Source organism: Nipponia nippon, unplaced genomic scaffold (assembly GCF_047370975.1).
Source record: "Nipponia nippon isolate SJK-2023a ecotype South Korea unplaced genomic scaffold, ASM4737097v1 scaffold_1, whole genome shotgun sequence".
Lineage (NCBI taxonomy): Eukaryota > Metazoa > Chordata > Aves > Pelecaniformes > Threskiornithidae > Nipponia > Nipponia nippon.
Window position 1 is genome coordinate 96,355,439 of NW_028262290.1, and position 18,113 is coordinate 96,373,551.

Sequence of the window (18,113 nt, forward strand, 5' to 3'; positions counted from 1 at the left end):
CAAACCTCCTGCTGAAGGCAGTGAACTCTTGAAAAAGGTGGAGATCGCAGGACGGCAGGGTGTGAAACCCTTGATCTGTCAAGGGCAAGTTTATACTTGGAAATAGGCCAGGGACGTTCACGTGTGAATATGAGTTCCTTCCCTATTCTGCTTTATCCACTTTTAAAAGGTGGATAAATCTGAGTGTTTCCTGAACTGTAAAGGTCTAGTTCAAACAGACCAACAAACAAAAAAGCTGATGTGTTCCAAGTTGGCATTAATCTCTATTTGCCTGAGTTGGTCCATGCCTTGTGGGAGCTGTAGTTCAGGGCTGGTAACCCTTGCAGTGCAACCTCTTCACTGCTTGAACAGCTGCGGTGCATCAGCCTCATATTCTGTTTTGTGCTGATTTCCCTTGATCAAAAGTTCTCCTGAAAGCTACTGGTTCCTACAGAAAGCTTTCAGAATTTGTCAAAACCATTTTCCAACATGGAAACGTTTCCCTTAAATTTTTTGGCCAATGCTATTTTCAGGATGGCAGGGACAGTACAACAGATCAGTTAGGGGAAACGCTGAACCAGAACGAGAGTGTTTAAATTATGGTGGTGACTTTTTTTCACATGTAGCTTTCCCTGCTTTAAAGCTCATGTGTTAATTAACGATTACTCACAGATGCAAAAGAGACTTTGTGCTTTGACCGCACCTTTCCCAAAGGATGTTCTCAAAGCAGTCGGTACAGAATAAGTTCCCTCATAATTACCCCACATATTTTGCAGATGAGATTGCTGAGGTGCAAGACCACTCGTGGCTAAGTAGAAGTCTATGGCGAGGATAAAACCCAGGTTTCCTGAATGTCAGATTTGTCCGAAGATTCCCTCTCTTTGCTGCTTGCAGCAAAAGAGAGCAAGTTTGAAGGCAGAGCACAGAAAGAAGGAATAAACTCTAAGATACAGCCTTTGTATCTTTATGCTGCTCAGACACCCTTCACACGAGTGTAAGAGTTCTGTGACTAAACTTGCAGCACAGCTATAACAGCTTGGGGCTAACTGAGGTGAATTTTAAACCAAGCCTCATTATTTCTGTCACTTGTAGGGTGAGTTTTAGAAGGTGGTATTTTTATTTGATAGAAGGAGCAGATACAGCTCTGTGGTCAACAACTAGCTTGGCCAGAATCAATTCATCATTATAATTACCTGCCTCAGGACTCCTTTTTGACTGGCTTTGCCTTTCTGGCTAATGAGATGCGTTACCTCAGCACAGCTTTATAACGTGCCTGCTGTTGATTTACTGTTGCTTGAGGCTAGACAATTCCTGCCTGACAGCAGTTCCTAAGCTTTGCCTGTTAAACTTGTAGGGCAGCCAAACCACACATTTGCACAAAGAAAACAGGCAAGCGCGCACAGAAATAGATAGGATAGAAACTGCTGCTGGTCCTGCTTAGAACGGTGTCTAGGGGACATGGTCTTCTCTAGCTACTGCTATGGGAAAGGATAAAGTTTATATATAGGACGACCACATAGCAAAACCAATGCCCTTAAAACTGCTAAAATGCACAGCTTGCTAACCAGCTGTTTCTGCTGATGGAAGAAGGCAGTGGCTCACTTAAGCCATTGGGGCAGGTGTCACACGTCTGAGAAAAGAGACTCATCATTTTGGAAGTCAAAGCAAAGATTCCCAAATTCAAATCTTGTGGATTTCCAGCTTTCCTTAATACTACGGATTGTTTTTACTGATCCCTAGAGGAGGAGGAGGATTTGGAGGACAGACTGTTTCCTCAGACGAAGGAGACAAGTGCTAAAGTGCTTCCCCTTAATTAGGCTTTTCTTTCACAAAGGCATTAGCAGATAGTTGCAGCTGTAGCAGTAAAAATCAGTCTTTGCAATGTTAGGATGATAAAGAATGCAGTACCTTTTACCTCCGACTCTCCCGATACTAATAACCCTACAGTTCTCTCTGGTCTATCATGGTTTCAATCCCAATGGGCTCTTTTTAGTGTAGAACTGAGCGATTCCAAGGGACCAGAGACATGCCTGCCTCTGATCAAAGCAGGACGCTGCCATGAGGTTTGCCATCCAGCAAGCCTGCCGCTAATACACAGTCAATACTGAGTCTCAGGGCTCTTAGGCTAATTTAAAGTCAGGATTAAACTGATCCTGTCTGAATTAACAAGAATTGGTTAGTGCTAAGCAGGTTGGTGGCTACTTACTCGCTGAGGGTAAAATGCTTTGTAAGTGTGTGTTTAGCTTATTCTACAGTTGGCAGTGTAGCCATTTGTTTTCATGCAGCATAGCTGACCTTTCATAGGTTGCAAGGAATTAAACAAGTTATAAGTTAGCTAAATAAATGTTCTTAATTTTCTAAAGCAGGTGACTTGAATTCAGAAAAATGTATATTCAGACTTGCTGAAAAATTTCTAGTCAGAAACTTAGAGAAAACAGGTGCTTTAGTGCCTCTGATTTTTGCATCTCCTCAAGAAGCTTGCACTTAAGTGAAATTTCTTAATTTTTTCAGTGTATCTAGGGTTTTAACACACTCCCTGTAGCAATCAGGTTTATGCCGAATGTCCTATTAGTTTCAATGGAGCTGGAGAGGGTGGGGGGAGGGAGAAGAGACTTTGTGTGCAGTTGGGAGAACTTTTTTCCTTTCAGGCTTTACACCGTGCAGAACACACACACACACGCTTGCATCATGCTAAGTAAGCTATGCTAAGGGCCATTTAGGCAGGTCAGATCCTAAAATGACAGTACATGGCACTTATTCCGAGCTAATATCTTGCACTTCCTAACAGATTTCAGTGCAGCTCCGCAGTGTGGTGCATCTCCTGTGGCCCAAGCTGGCCAGCTGAGGCATCTCTGCATAGCGCTGTAATGTTTCATGCAGACGCACACTAAAAAGGGATCTCTTCTATGCTGTCACGTCAATAGGCTATTTACCAGGTACTCACTAACTACCTTGGAGGGTATTTAAGTGCTACTGTGGATAGGTAAACTGTACTGCCCCTGAAAAAGATTTCACTGTACCTAGTCTATAGGGAAAGGAGAAAATGAGAGAAAAGATGTGAGATTTCTCAAGAAAACCCACGATTGCTCCAACAAAGATCCTATCTCTACCTGTGCAGCAAGTGTAATTTTCTCATTTTCTCTTCCTGCATGCCCTACAAAGGATAATTGTGGAAAAGCTGAGCAAACAAACTCTTTATAACTTGACCTGGAATGATTTCACAGATCTTTCTCTTGCTCAGAATGAAAAAATCCAATTATTCTTATCAAGGAAAATTATAACAAGGAAATAAAAGCATTAGAAGATGCCTCCCAAAGGCCTGATAAGAAAAAGGCTGAGCTGGGGGTGAGGTGGGGGAAAAACCCGAAACAGACTGTCTTGCCAATCTAAATTAGGAGATGAAAGTTTAAATCAGTCAGGAACTTCCTGACAGAGACATCATCTGTTTGCATAACTTGGATATAAATACTGTGCTTTAAGCTCTGAAGGTAAGGAGGATGCTAATAGCTGGAGCTGTTGAGCTGGGAACGGAGGGACTGTAGGAACTTCTTTTTGGCTTGGCAATAAGGGGTCTGGAAGGGCAGGCAAATCTCCTTCCTCCCTCAGGTACCTTCCCTAACCCTTTTCAGCCACCAGGGTACCAGGCAGGTACCCTGTGAAGATAAAATGAGGGAGTGACAGGAGATGGGGAGAACCTGAGAGGGACAGCAGGAATAAGGGGAGGGGGCCACATAACGCAGCACCTCTCACTGGAGCTTTGGGAGCTCTCGGCTGCTGCAACAATGGCTGCACCATGGAGCTGTTCCAGCTCCCACTTTCAATCAAGAAATTTAGCTGTAGATTAACATCAAGCATACCCTTAAAACTTCAGGTTTGGTATTAAAACATCCCTCATTATCATTATCCTCTTGCTCCCTTGCTCTTCCAAGTATGGCCCTTGTCTCATCAATCATTGCTTTCTCTTTGTAGTTTAGACCCATGGGGACTTCTGCAGCAAGGCAGTACATAATTTTTAATTAAACAAAAATTACTTGGGCAGATGATGTAACTGTTCTTTAATTTGTGGGAGAGTTAATCTTACCGCAGCAGCTCTCTTTTGAACATATAATGCAAGAGTGCCATAGGCCAGATGTGCTTCAGCCTCCCTGGGGAGCCTGTGAGGACACAAGATCTCGTACTTCCCCTCACCTTTAGCAGCCGTGGCTGCACAGCTCCAAAATGCTCTATTGTGTATCTCGGTTGCAAATCAAGCAAGCTGTTAAGAACTGGGCCTTTCTTTTCCTCCTGCAGCAGTAAAGTTACTGCTGTGACTTTATATAGTTAAGATATAGGAAGGATAAATATATATATACGAAGTCCACAGGCTATCACTAGACATTAACCACTTCACTGGTGGTCAGCACAAGTGACCTGCTTTGGAGCTATGACGTGAAAGCAAATGTACTCACCTTGTTAGTCAAAGCTGGACCATCGATACATCTCTGCATGGAGGGTGGCACCTGGTAAATATCTTGTCCCACTAAACCGTGACCAGTGGGTATTTGGTAAATTCCCTGATTCAGATGGGAAGGTGGCACTTGGTAGACAGGGTCCCGTGCTGAGGCATGTGAGCTTGGTACTTGGTAGATCTTTTGCTGGTTGAAGGATTGATGCACCAATCCTGAATTGGACATATCCTGGCCAGAAGGGCTGTCCTGTACCACTGGACCGATTAGGAGTTTCACACGGTTGCCTGGAACGATGCCTTGCCGGCCGTGTAAGGAGCAGAGCCACCATCCTTCAAGACCTTCGGTGTTCTGTTCTATCACTGTCAAAATGTCTCCTTTGCGGAAGGCCAACTCTTCTGCACATTCGGGGACATTATCATACAGGGCTCTTGCCATAAGATTCTGTGGAGAAAGAAGGGCAAGAGAAACAAATGAACAAACAAGCTAGAATTTTTCTAAAACTTCAAGCACATTCTAGGTGGAGAGAAATAAGAGCTGAATTTGAAAAAGTGCACAGGAAATGAAAATAACGCAGCACAGGATTCTTCTGTCCCAGTATGGAGAAATGAGAGGCTTATGCATTAGCAACAGTGCTAGTGAGAACTTTTCCAGTAATACTAGGTCAGATAGAAGCTCTTTAGATGGTCTATTCACCCGGACAGAAGTCAGGAGAGTTCTGCTCTTGGCATTGAGATGTTCCTCCTGTGACTGGGGGCTTGTACCTTTATCTCTTGACACTGATTTCCCTATTAATATGCTCTGTGTACTGCTATAGCTAGCTAGCTGATATTTAAAATAAAACTCGAACAAGACTCTCGGGGACATAATCCAGAGCAGTTGTTTCGAAACATTTTTACATTTGCAGAGTCCCAAAAGCCTTTCCACTAGAGGTGCAGATCCCATTATTGTAAAGACAGTGGGCTGGCTTTTCTTAGCTGCTACCTGCAGGCTCCTTAAAGCCAGGGATCTGTAGACCACCTGGTGAGAAAGACGAGTCACAGTTTTTCAACTACAATGCTCATGTTGGTATGTAGCTCTGTGCCTTCTCATTTTTCCTGTAAACTTCCTTGGTGGCACAGCGCAGCATAGCCCTAGCTTAATTGGTAAAAAGCTTCCTCCCCCTGCCGCCTCAAAACCACCACCACCAAAAAAAAACCAAACCCAACCTCAAAGGACAAGGTTCCTCAGAGTCCCACTCTCTGTAGAAAGATCTTGAAGAGAACATTATTTAAAAAAATAATGTGCCCAGTGATTCCCCAGCTGGAGTCATGCCTTTGCCATTGGGAAAGCTGTGCCAATCTACGTGGACCTGTTCTTATGTCTGTTTAAGAACTTAGGTACCAAACGTTACCACAGAGTGCGTCTGTATGTAACTTGGGAGGAGTCTAAGGGCAGCCAAGGAGTGTCTTTTACCTGTGTCAACACAGTTTAAACATTCTTATGTGCATTTTCCTTGATTAATGCAACATTAATATAGGGAACATCACACAGGTCTACTCCCAAGCATTTGCCTAGTGTTTCAGGCAGGGTTTGCAGCTTGCCCTGACCTCTGCTTCATTGTGGCTGTGCTACCAGCAGTACCTCTGCTAAGAAGTTTTAAGCCAACTCCGAGTTGATGTAAGATTGTGGTCTGTGAGGTACAGATGTGTTACTAACAAGTGCCATCTCCTCTCATGGACTGAATCGGCTCCCTTCCCTCTGTCTTTGCAAGCCTGTATGGCACGTCCAGTCCTGAATAATCGGCCAAGCTTAGGTATTCAACGGAAAGTAGGCAGGCTGTCTGTACTGACATTCTTGGACCCCTCACAAAGGCCGTGAACACTTAATTTCTTGGCTCTGGTGATGTTTCCAAATACATTGGCAACAACTGCTCCATGCCTGCCTGCTTTTCGGTTGAAGGCAGTCAGCGGAGACGGTTATAAAGTAACTGTAAGCACTTGAAAAAATATAGGGAGCGCTGTATCTGGAGTGTTCTAGATAAAGTATTTGGATGCAGTACACAAACCGAAACGGTGCTAATCCACTGTAAGACAGGATATGCAGCTGCCTTGAAGATTTATCTTCCCTCTGTTAAGTGTGAAGTGTACTTTACGCAGTGTACTTTACAACTTTACGCTGTGTGCTTTACGCAGTGTGAAGTACAGTTTACTGGTTTTATTTGTTATATTTATCAGACACATCAAAACTTTAGTTTTTAATACCCCACTTGTTATATCTTTTCCCATTGACACACATCGATGTTTTCTTATCTCTGTGCTTCATCAAGACAGCAGACTTCCATTCGACCTTGCTCAGTTCAGCTTTTCTTAAGCGTAGCATACGGCCACAGGGTTATAGGAAGAGCTGACTGGCGGATGGAGAAGGGAAGCTCACATGTCACATAAAAGGTAGATGAATATGCTTTTCCCAAGACGCAGTGTTGAAAGGGGGTGCATGAGATCAGTTTTCTCTTCTCTGAATGGGGGATCAGCTTTCAAATGTATGAGAAACACTGGCTTTGCCTTTCATCAGCCTCATTAGCGAGGTCAGTATAAATTAAGCTTTGGCTTGGAAAAGCAGGACTGCCATTTTGAACTCCCACGTAAACAGCAGCACTGGGGCCCACCTTTCTCTCTGCACGTCTACTCAGCTCATCAGTCAACAACACTAAGAAATGCGAATAGAGATAAAGCAGGGAGCAGTTTTGTCTGTACCTTGGCAGCACTGTAAAACTATTCTTTAGCATGGTCAAAAACAGCGCTTTCTTCTTCCACACTACATCTACGCTCTTGCCATGCTGACCTGGCTGCTCAGCTAAGCCCAAGGGGCTCAGGAAAGAAAAGCTCCTATCTAGTGTGAATATTCAAGTTGATCTCTTATCTTTCCACATTTCTTCCTAAGGCATCTTTCACAGGCAGATTCTACTGCCATAACCAGCTCAGCCTGTGCAACTGACTATTTTGCAGAGGATGTTGTTTAAAGAAGGAGGAAGATTACAGGGGGGACACAAAACAAGCAGGCTAAATCAATGATAAATGCTTATTCTTCTATGCTTTGGTGATTAAAGGTATTTGAAAAGCCTGATTAGCTTCTACAGCAAAGCAATTCTCAGAACAATGCTGGAATGGTGGTAGAATTAGAGCAGATAAAAGTTCCCATGTGAATTTTTTTTCCAGTTGCTCATTATCTCTGTCCCAGTGACCTTCTCACCACCTGGCGTGCAGCATGTTAATACTTTCTGGATGTGCTTCAAGAACTTCTTTGCTGCAAACAGCTTCAGATTCTCATTGTCAGTGTTAACTCGGGCACCAGCATGTGAATTATACTAATTGGCTGCCACTTGTTTCACAGCAATTTCCCCAAGGCCTTTTAAATAGCCCAGAGCCATGCCACCAGCACCAGTCACTGGTGGAGCAGTGAAGCAGGCAAAATATTCCCCCAAATAAGCACTGGGACCAGAAACACCAAGCCTGTTACGAATGAAGTCGTCACAACAGAAGGTCATCAGGGAAGCTTTTGAAAACCACAGAGGTACCTTGAACCTGCTGTGGTGATCAAAATGGTAGTCTCTACTTTTCCACACATAAATAGAAGTCCTGATCGAAGACGCCCCTTAACACTTGTGGGCTTTATCTGGATTGATTTGACAAATTCTAATAACTTTTGGATACTGTGGGCATCATAGCTTACATCTCGCAACACTCCCTCTCGTTGGTCTCATCAGCTGGGGAGGGTTATCTGGAATTAATTGGACTTGCTCTTGGAGGTATAGATCTGTCACTCATCTGCCTGTGAAACAGGCATCAAAGAAGCACTAACATCTAATATGAGAAGGCAAAGCCATAGCAGTGAGCTTTTTGTATGACTAAGTGCCCTTGTCCATTTCCTAATAAATTGTCAATAGAGAAAGGGTCCATGAGAAACTTGTCTTGGAGCTTGTTTTGGCAACTGACAAGTTGCACTGAAATCCCTGTATATTTCTAATACAAAGAGGAAAAAAAGGAGGGCAACAGATTAAGAACTACAAATTCAAGTTCTGTAATGTCAGGGGAGAAAAGAATCATAGAATCGTTAAAGTTGGAAACAACCCTTAAGATCAAGTCTAACTGTTAACCTAGCACTGCCAAGTCCACCACTAAACCATGTCCCTGAGCACCATGTCTACCCATCTTTTAAATACCTCCAGGCATGGAGACTCAACCGCTTCCCTGGGCAGCCTGTTCCAGATTCTATCCTAGATAGGGAAGAAATTTTGGTTTGCCATAGAAATCAGCTGTGCTTCATAAAATGAACATCCTGGCAGCTACCACCTTCTTTTAATAAGGATGAAAGTCTCTGTTGCTCTCCTTTGGTCTAATTAAATTAGCTGCATGATAGGTGCAGTGGTGCTCTCTTCAAAATCTGAAAGTACCTGTGGTCTATATACAGCTCCATTCTCCTGAGCCTCTGTGTTACAGCAGCTATACTTCTGTTAGCGAGTGCTTCTCTACAACTAATCGTTGACTCCAAAGATTCAGTTCAGCTTTTGTATCCTCAAGCTTTGCTAGTAGTACTGGGATGTTTGGAAGTCGAAGCCAGGGTCAGGCCCCCACTGCGTTGATACTCGGTACAGGCAAAACAAAACAATTATTCTCAGGAAGCTTAAATTCCTCTTAACCTTGGACTCTTGAGTGTGGTAGAAAGCATCTTCTGTAAAACCACTGAAAAAAGGAAGTTTTTGAATCTTCTGTTAAATAAAGTGCTACCCCAGTCATTAGCAGGTCAAAGTGAAAGGGAGCTTGACCCTAATGACTGCTGCCTGGGGATTTTGTCTAGAACACGCTGCAGGAAAAGGCTCAGCAGGCTTTGTTGATGCCTTGTATCAGAAACTCTGCCTAAAAGAACTAAAACTGAAATGGATAATTTCTAGATTAAATGCAAATTACAGTGCCCGTGGTCCTAACTTTATATATTGGTTGAGACAAAAGTAAAGCTTTCAAGCTCTCTCTAGGTAAAGTGAACCTGGGATTTGAAACTTCTATCCGAATCTTCCTCTAAGGCCAGCTGCAAGTCCATTAGATAACCCTGGAAAGGCGTAATTCATATTCTCTGCACACCTTACATTCTGGATGCAAAAGAGAAAAATTCATGTCCTAGTAAAACCCGACTGAGAGCAAAAGATGCTTCCCTGAAAGCTCTCAGCTGTTCTACTTGGAGAACCTAAAGCAAAAAAAAATTAAGACTCTATTTTTCTTCTCATATGTTAAAGGGATTACAGGCCAGATTCAGATCCATAAATGAGGTCTATTATAGAACAGTCAAAGGTGCCTCCTCTGTCCTTAACCAACTGTAATTGATATTAACATGCCTGCAGCTGCATAAAGATGCATGAAAATACTTTGAAAAACATGATCTGTTTCGTCTGGCCTCCCCCGCAGCGAAGGGAACTGATAGAATTCTGTAATTTGTGGCTTGGAGGATGAAAAGGCTGTTTGTTGATGAGGCTGAGTGGCAGAAGAGGGAAGAGGCAAGAGTTAGAGAGTAGTGGAAATATCTACCCCTTCTGTTAGAGTAAACACAACCAGTGACGTGGGTAACAAGAGCGTGTGAGGTGCCCACAGCCACGGAAGAAAACACAGGAATAATAAATGACACGCTATGAGATTAAATACAATGGACTCTTTAAGGGCTAGAGTGTTGCGGTGCCAAGCTCCTAGTGCAGGGCTGCTGACTTGACTCCTCAGCCAGCTCTGCAATGAATGAACACTCGAGGAAAAGGTTCAACCAACCGTAAGCTCGAAGAATTTCAGTTGCTTCCCTCAGAGGTGCGATATGAGGATGTACCAGAGCACGCAGGCTTGTGGATGCTGATCCCTGTTCTGTGCTTGGCTGGTGGGGTCTGTTGTTTTGTTCTGCTTTGTCTTGTTTTTAAATACTGCTTCCTATGTGTAGAGTTTATGTGAAAATAGAACCAGGGAAATCACCTCTGCCCTTAAAATGAAAAAAGGGTGGGACCCCTTTTTTTCTATTATTGGACAAACAGTTTCTTAAAATGCAAAATGGCTTCTCTTCTATGTTTAGCTACCTTAGGAGAAGGAAGGAAGAGACGAACAAAGGAAGGAAAACTGGTGGGAGACACCCCAAAGGAGTGTCTATGCATGAACCAGTAGCTTCACTTTGGTGGGATTTCTTTTAATTATCTATGACATAATATTTTTAATAGAGATTCCCCTCCCTCCTTTTGGTTTTCATTACCCCTTGTTTCTGCTTTAGGTTTCCTTAAAACGAATCCCTGCCATTCCAAAGTAAGCTTAAGCATTTACGTAGCCTTGTGGTTGTAATAGGCCTAATAGTAAAGATTTGCCTGTGAGACTGAAGAACCTATCTGAAAATCCAGTAAAGAGCCGAGTTTTATTTTGAGAGAAATAGTTTGACTACAAGCAGTACTGGCAGAAGAGAGGGAAGTTCAGGCTCTGTTGTGCCTTCTGACAGAAGGGCTTCACTGCAAGAGTCTCTGGACAGTTTAACACTGGTGCTTTTTAGCTCCCATCTCCTTTTCTGTTTCTTACCATCACTGCCCCTGAAATAAAGAATTTCTTGTGCTGTGTTTGCAAGGAAAGAAACTACTGAGGCACAGGTTGTAACAGGTCTATCTATAATAAGCAACTCTTCACGAAGACTACTGAATACAAGTTGACAGAGGTCTCTGAGGAAGACATTCAGCCTTGAAAAATGTGTGTGGCTGATCTCCTCAAGCCTGGAAGAAGGCAGTGCGAACAGCAAAGGCAGTATCTAGTGCGCACAAAGCTGCACTGGCATGTTCTTAGAGATGTCCCTGTGGGCACTGACATGGGGAATGCACTGTGAAATGGCACCTTGCTGCTTGCCCGTAACAGCCTCCACATCTGCAGACCTGTAACAGCTAATTGCCAGCAATAAGCTGTGTGCAGGTACTTACTTTTTATCTTAAGACGACAGCTACAGAGAGGAGGCAGGAAGTGCTACCACAACATGTATGAAAGAGCTCGCTGCGCTACCAGGGTGTTGCACTTACCGCAACTTCAGCAAGACGACTCTGAAAGGCCCTTAGCATCTAGTTCAGACTGTGGGTCTGCCCGCTGGCTCCGGGAACTGTGAGCTTCCTTGGCTCATAACTAACGATAAAAGAGGGAGCCTGGTTGCAAATGCTCAGCATAGTAATGTTTCAGTTGACTCTTACAAGCAAAGCCCACCATTCTGCTTTTTAGGCACTCTCTCGCTTTCTTCCACCAAAAAACAAGTTTTGTTTTAGTGCAGATCATTTTCTGGTCAAGTGTTGCTAGCCCAAATAATTACAAGTCCTGCTGGATGGAAATGAAGGCAATTTTCCATGCACAGATTTGGAAGGCTGATTTTACAGCTCATGAGAGAGCGAGCTATGAGGTTAACAGCCTTAAGGAGGACATATCTTCATCCGCTCTAAGTATCCTTGCGGTCTAGTCCCCTGCATCTCTGGAACAGAGGCTGTCAGTTATGCTAAAGTATGCCAAGCTGCCTGGAGATTGTGATGTGGAAAACCTTGGGTCTGCAGGGGAGAATGGCAAGTGTCTTATTTCAGTGTTCCACCAAGCTGTCCCAGCCCCTCTGTCTGGCCTGAGGCCTGAATTTCAGAGTTTGTTCTGGATGGGTTTTTTGTAATGTGACCAGTTAGACAGAAAGTAAGGATGAAAAATGGGACTGTCCCCTCCTTACTGCTTCACACCCAGATAAGCCAAACTAGGCATCATGGCTGTTGTGCACTGTCAGCGTTTGCAGGCACAATACGCTACCCAGCAGGGGCGGCAGGCAGGCAGCGAGCAGACTGACGACGGCCCAGGCATTTCACACTCCCGCCTAAGATGCTGATGTGGTCCCTCAGTTCACCCAAGACTGGGATTCAAATGTAACGTAAACATGTGAGAGATGGAGTGCTCTCTGGTCTGAGAACACTTTTTGTTTCAGCATAGCTGTTCCACTTTAAGCAAAGAGAAGATATTTGTGTATCCAGTTTTTTGTAGGCAGCTGACAAAGTACTTTGCAAAACTGAGGCATGGCAGTGAACCTGCAGCTTGGGAAGGAATCCAAACATGTGAATCCAAAAGAAGAAATTAGGAGGGTGGAAAAGGTAGGGGGGAAGTAAAAAGGAAAAATGTGAAAATGGAGGTTAGAGCAAGAGATCTTAACTGAAACCTTGGCCTGTGTGAATAAAATACTTCATTGTTCTGCGCTGAGTGCACAGCTTATTGCTGTGCCTGATACTTCACACTGGACAAGTGAGCTGAAAAGAAAGTTTCCTGGCTCTGTATCTATTAAGAACAACAAAATGATAACTCTATGTTGGCTAGAAGGACAATAAGTCAGGCTTTGTTTGTTTGTTCGGATGCTATTCTTTTGTCTCTTGATTGATTTTTGGTTGGCTTGGCTGGTCTTATTTTATTTTAGTTAGAGAGGATGTGAGGTGTGGGGGTGCTGCTCTGCTTTCCTGGGCATTACAAAGGTAATCATAGAAATATAATTTTAGGTCAGATGTTAAATGAGTTGATTTACCCTACTTCTGATGCAGTGAAAGAGGGATGTATTATGTCATAAACACCATTTGAATTGCACAAAACCTCTGAGGTGTTCAGTGAGCAGGCGGGGGGGAGCTTAACAGAAGTGGCAACTCCCTCTTACTACATAGAAACCTTCTGTTTGGAGTCTGTGCAGTGAGACGCAACAGGTCATAGCTATGCTAAAAAAGGGCATAGCTGAGGTAATACTCTTTTGCTCAGCCCTGGGGAACACCACTGAGATTAATGTATGCTGCTCCTGTGTTGTCAGACCACCCACCCTGTTTTGGAGGTATCACAGAAGGCAGATACAGTTAGTAACGTTTACAGTGAAGCAGAGCAGAGATCCACTGATGACATATCCTGATCTTATTCCCCTGCTCTCCGAGTTTCTGGGGTTTTACAGAAGTCCTGAAATACCATTTTCTTTGCTCTTTCTGGGAATGCAAACCACATCCCCTGACTTACCTTCAAGACCTATTAATAATTTTGGGAAATTCCACCACACCTAACTGGCAAAGTTTTCTGTGTATGTTTTACCCTTGTAACCAGTTTCCTTTCCTCCCATCCGAGGAAGGGTGTGATCTAGTTCCATGACTTTAAAAGGCCTTTTCAAATCTGTCTGAGGGCTGTGTGCCTTCTGTGACATCAACAGGGGGGGAAAAAAAAAGGAAAAAATAAAGCATGCAAACAATAGCCTTAAAGTAAATATGATCTCACTGTGATTAAACCACAGTACATCAAAATCAAAAAGCAGATGGAAAACCTAACCTCTTTCCCTCGGGCAAGCAATTAAAAACTTAATGAAAGGAGATCGGATGTTGAATGCTTAAGAATTGAAGGAGCAGAGCAGAAGGAAAAAAAAAAAATAGAGGATGGAAAGAAAGAATCCTGAAACGTGTGTTTTGAGTTCTCAGTTTTCCATTTTCTGACATTTGCAAGCAGTCTTCTTCCAGACAAAGTTTCCTTTAAAAAAAAAAAAAAAAAAAACCCACCAAAAAAACCCCAACCTCCTCCCAAATTTAACCCTTCTCTGTGCAGCTCTGGGGAAACAATCACAACTCAATTGTCAAGAAACTGTAGCTGTGTAGATGTAGGACCTTGGTATTGTCACCAACTTATTTCTGTCTGTCTTCAGCTTTGGAAAGTATGATTTTTTTTTTTTTTTTTTTTTTTTTTAAATCTAGAACTTAGCTGAACTGGGACATATTCTTCTTCCCCTGAGTCCCTCCAAAAATTCTCAGTAGAAGGGAAAGCCACCCTTCTCTGTTGCTTTAGTGTCACCATCTGGGATACTACACAGCAGCTGCAACTTGGGATGCTCTGAGAGTCCAGCTTACTGAAGCAAAAAAAGCTTGGGAACTCATGTTTCCAGGCTCCTGCTGGCCCTCAGCAGGCTCGTGGAGGGGAATCAGACACGCTTCCAGGGGAGCAGGGCCTGGCTGGCAGATGAGGCTTGCCACGTTCGGTCAGGGTCTTCTCCGTACTACAGGGCACTGGCCAAAAGTCAACAAGCCTCCCAGAACAGCTCAATTTTGGCAAGCTGACATTTTCTAGGGAAGTGTACCCCTGGAGAAGGGAGAGGGAGAATGTGTGGGTATGTTTTAACCAGTTATAGTTACTATGCTTAGTCTCAGATTGAAATACAACTTTAACTGTATTCTTGATCATGTGAGAGATTGGTTTGTGCAGTTTCTGGGCTGCGAACAAGATAAAGCAGTATAAGCAGAGAGAGAGAAAAAAGACAAGGTATCTGCTTGTAAACTAGGCCCTTCTGTAACAGTAAAAATTGTTTTATTACCCAAGTGTTTTAGCTAGGTGTAAAGCCCATAGGACAAGGGCATTTATGACTCTACCTACTGCAAGCTGTATGTAAAACAGAGTGCACACTTCCAGTTGTTTTGTACTTAACCTTCTGGATCAAAAAATTCCTTTGAAAGAGAATCACTGAATTTTTATGGTCTGCATCTTCCTCTCCCTGCCCTCAAATAAGCAGGACACTCATTGGAGGAATTGAGATTTACTCCTAAATTTTTCAGCATTTTCTAAGATTTGTTGTCTCCAAATGATTCACAGTATTACTCCTGCTAAAAATTTCAACCTTGCTGTGAATGAGGCCTGCTTAAGAAAGGGCTTCTGATGCGCTGACTGCATTCCTGTAGAGTAAATCCATTCTTATTACTCTTCCTTTTCCGGGCAGGCTAATCCACTCTGACTGTGAATGAAGTGTTTTTAAAACAAACACAAAAATAGAAAGGCGAGAATGGGCCTCACCCCTATAGAGAAAAAAAAAAATACACAATTTTTGTCATGCTATGCACTTCTGTTTCTAGGACTGCAAACTATAGCTTTAGCAGTCCTGTTTCTTGTCAAACGCAAGCTATGTCCAAATCTGCTGTGGAAAAATGAACTCCTTAAAATTAAGACAGTTTCCACTACTGTAATGTCTAGACCAAAAGGCAAGAGAAAAAGGCCACTTGCCAAGAGCAGTCTGTGACAGACAGGCAGCAATACTCAAGGGCTGTACTCCTAGGTGCTATAAAGTGACGCAGCTTCGCTGATACCCAGAGTTGCAGCAGTTTACAGGCAGCAAGGAGTACCCCTAATTGCAGCTTTACTCAGCAGTAGCCCAACTTAACAAATATTGCTGAATACATGCTGTAAATATTCTCTTGTAGTACAGTCCCAGAGGACTGGCTGATCAATCCTACTGAAGACATAGCATAAAGCATCTTTCAGCAGTCAGAGTACTGCTGTAACATGTAAATGTCCATTGCTTTCATGGATGCTCAGAGATCATGTATTACATAAAGAAGCATCTTGAAAAGTGACTTGCACATTTACAATTCGAAACATCACTGAATGCAGGCTACAGAGGTTTGTGGACTTTAGTGTCTCAAGAAGTTCAGTTACCTGTCTCCATCAAGTGCAGCCAGAAATGGGAACAGCAGAAGATAAGGATTCTCCACCATTGCTACAGCTAAAGCAGACACCTGTGCATGCTTCTCTTAAGTGCTTATGTTGCTTGAAAAATGAAATTAAACTCTAGATCTTAGAGACAGGAGGATTCCTAACTGCTGTTGGTATGAATGGGATTGAAGTACCTAAATGTCTGCGACAAGCTAGTCCAAAGAAAATAAGCAAAAGTGACTTTACGTAGGCCCCTAAGAGACCTAAGCCCATCAAGTCATTCCCATGCCCCTAACATCTTTGATAACAGCAACATGACAAGGAGGAAGCCCTATGCTCCAGTCATGGTTTTCTGCTCTTTGTATGCACAGAGGCAGAAGGCTGTTTGCTATTTCCAGATACCGAGGGAACATCCTCTTCTCCTGCACTTCTGTGCAAGAGCGGGACCTCATGCTTGGGTGAGGACTACCACGAGTGCAAGCTCTTTGTGAGAAGACAAACAGGTTTCTTGTCTCCTACCGTTTCTAAAGATGGCCAAAGCAGCCAGTAGGTACGCCCATTCCGGTAGTGGCACACGGGGAGGGGGGGGTGTGACTCAGAACTGGAACATTTGAACTCTTAGTCGGGTCACCAGACACACCTGGCCTTGCTGCAATGACTCTGGTATTTGTAATGGAGCAGAGGCAGTTCAATAATATAGACTTCTCCTGAGCCACTACACGTAGGAGTTCAATGTTCAGCGATAAGATATCAGTGCAAATATAATCTTTTCAAAGACTGCTTGTTGCTGTGCTTGAGATCATAAGATTCCAAAGGTGAGTTTGTATGTGGTCTTACACGGTGTAGTCCACCACTTAACGAGCTCACAGTAACGCTTCATAAGACTTCTCCAAAGGCTAGCCTGTATTCTGCAAAATGGTGGTTATCGGCTTCGAAGGGTGCAGAACTCTCCTGAAATGTACTTTAATTTTTCCTTTGCAGAAGATGTTTCCATAAAGTCTTACTATTAGGCAGTTCTCCTGCTCTCTGATCTAGTAGCACACCCTCTGACTGGGTCTTTTGATACTATGGCACTGTCTGGAATGACTAATGTTGGGTAAAGGTACCTCAAGGCAAACTAATAGTTTAATGTGACTGCAACCTCTAGCGGGATCTTAAAAGCACAAGCAAAACCCGCAGATCAGCATCCAATGCCTCTTGCACTATCTAGGGTCAAACTGAATTGGAACTATCAAAAATGTAAGGAAGACTGTTCTATGTGGCAGTTCTGCTTCCCTGTCATATACTATAACTACTGGACAGAGAGAGATTAGAGTACCAGGTTCAGACTGGTGACAGACTTACAGCTACATTACTCATGAGCAGCTGTTAGCATAAAACCATAGAATTTTAGAAATCATGCAAAAAACCTGCATGCTGTTAGCTGTAATGCTTTGTGATGGTTCTTCTTCCTCTGAAACAAGTCCTGTAAAATCCCTGAGCCTCAGCACCTCCATCTGTAGAACAGAATTAACAGTACCTTGCTATCCTACCAAGTCTTTGGGAGGGCGAACAAATCCTATCGTGGGAGTTTCTCAAATACCCTGAGGTATTGAGACAGTTACCTCTAAGTATACAAATACATATTTGACCCAAAATTGGAGGCTTATAAGCAGTACATAAGTCTACAGGGGGGGTGGTGGCACATAGAGGCCACAGTGGGGAAGAGCGGGAATCTGAAAATGACAGTGGCCCTCCAAGCTTTGGGAAGGAGCCAGTCCTACTGCTACACCTTACTAGTGCTGCCGCTGATTTAGGCCTGACCCTGCTAGGCTTCTGCCACCCCTCTCTGTACATGCACAGAAAAGAGAAAAAAAATCACGAAACTTTCATTGCAAATTCATGATGGTAACGGAGACAGCACAATTTTGGACAGTTTCTCTCTTTGTTGGCTTGTTCTTCTAGTATTACCTTTTACAAGGTTTTACAGTTCCTGTTTACTTCTAAGTTTGACTGTCACCCTGTGATTGCTGAGATATCAAAAAAAAAAAAAAAGGAAAACAAAGAAGAGTGTGAGGAATAAACAAAACAGAGAGGATTTGGTTAGTAAAGTACAGGCAGTTCTTTTCCCTTGACATGGCCCAACACTTCAAGCCTTTCATTGCCAGGGTTACAAGCAGCTTTTCACAAGCATTTCTGGTTGGGAATATAGTATTTCTTCCTAGTGACACTA

At 43.3% G+C, this 18,113-nt stretch overlaps 1 protein-coding gene across 3 annotated transcripts in view; it reads right to left on the reverse strand.

Annotated features, from left to right (window-relative positions):
• Positions 1-18,113, reverse strand: part of NEDD9 (neural precursor cell expressed, developmentally down-regulated 9) — a 104,635-nt gene that overhangs the window by 16,767 nt on the left and 69,755 nt on the right. For all 3 annotated transcript variants that reach the window (XM_087763312.1, XM_087763305.1, XM_087763300.1), the window contains one exon: positions 4,428-4,868. In XM_087763312.1, coding sequence (XP_087619438.1) covers positions 4,428-4,868 — 441 coding nt within the window. The remainder of the gene's footprint in view (positions 1-4,427; positions 4,869-18,113) is intronic.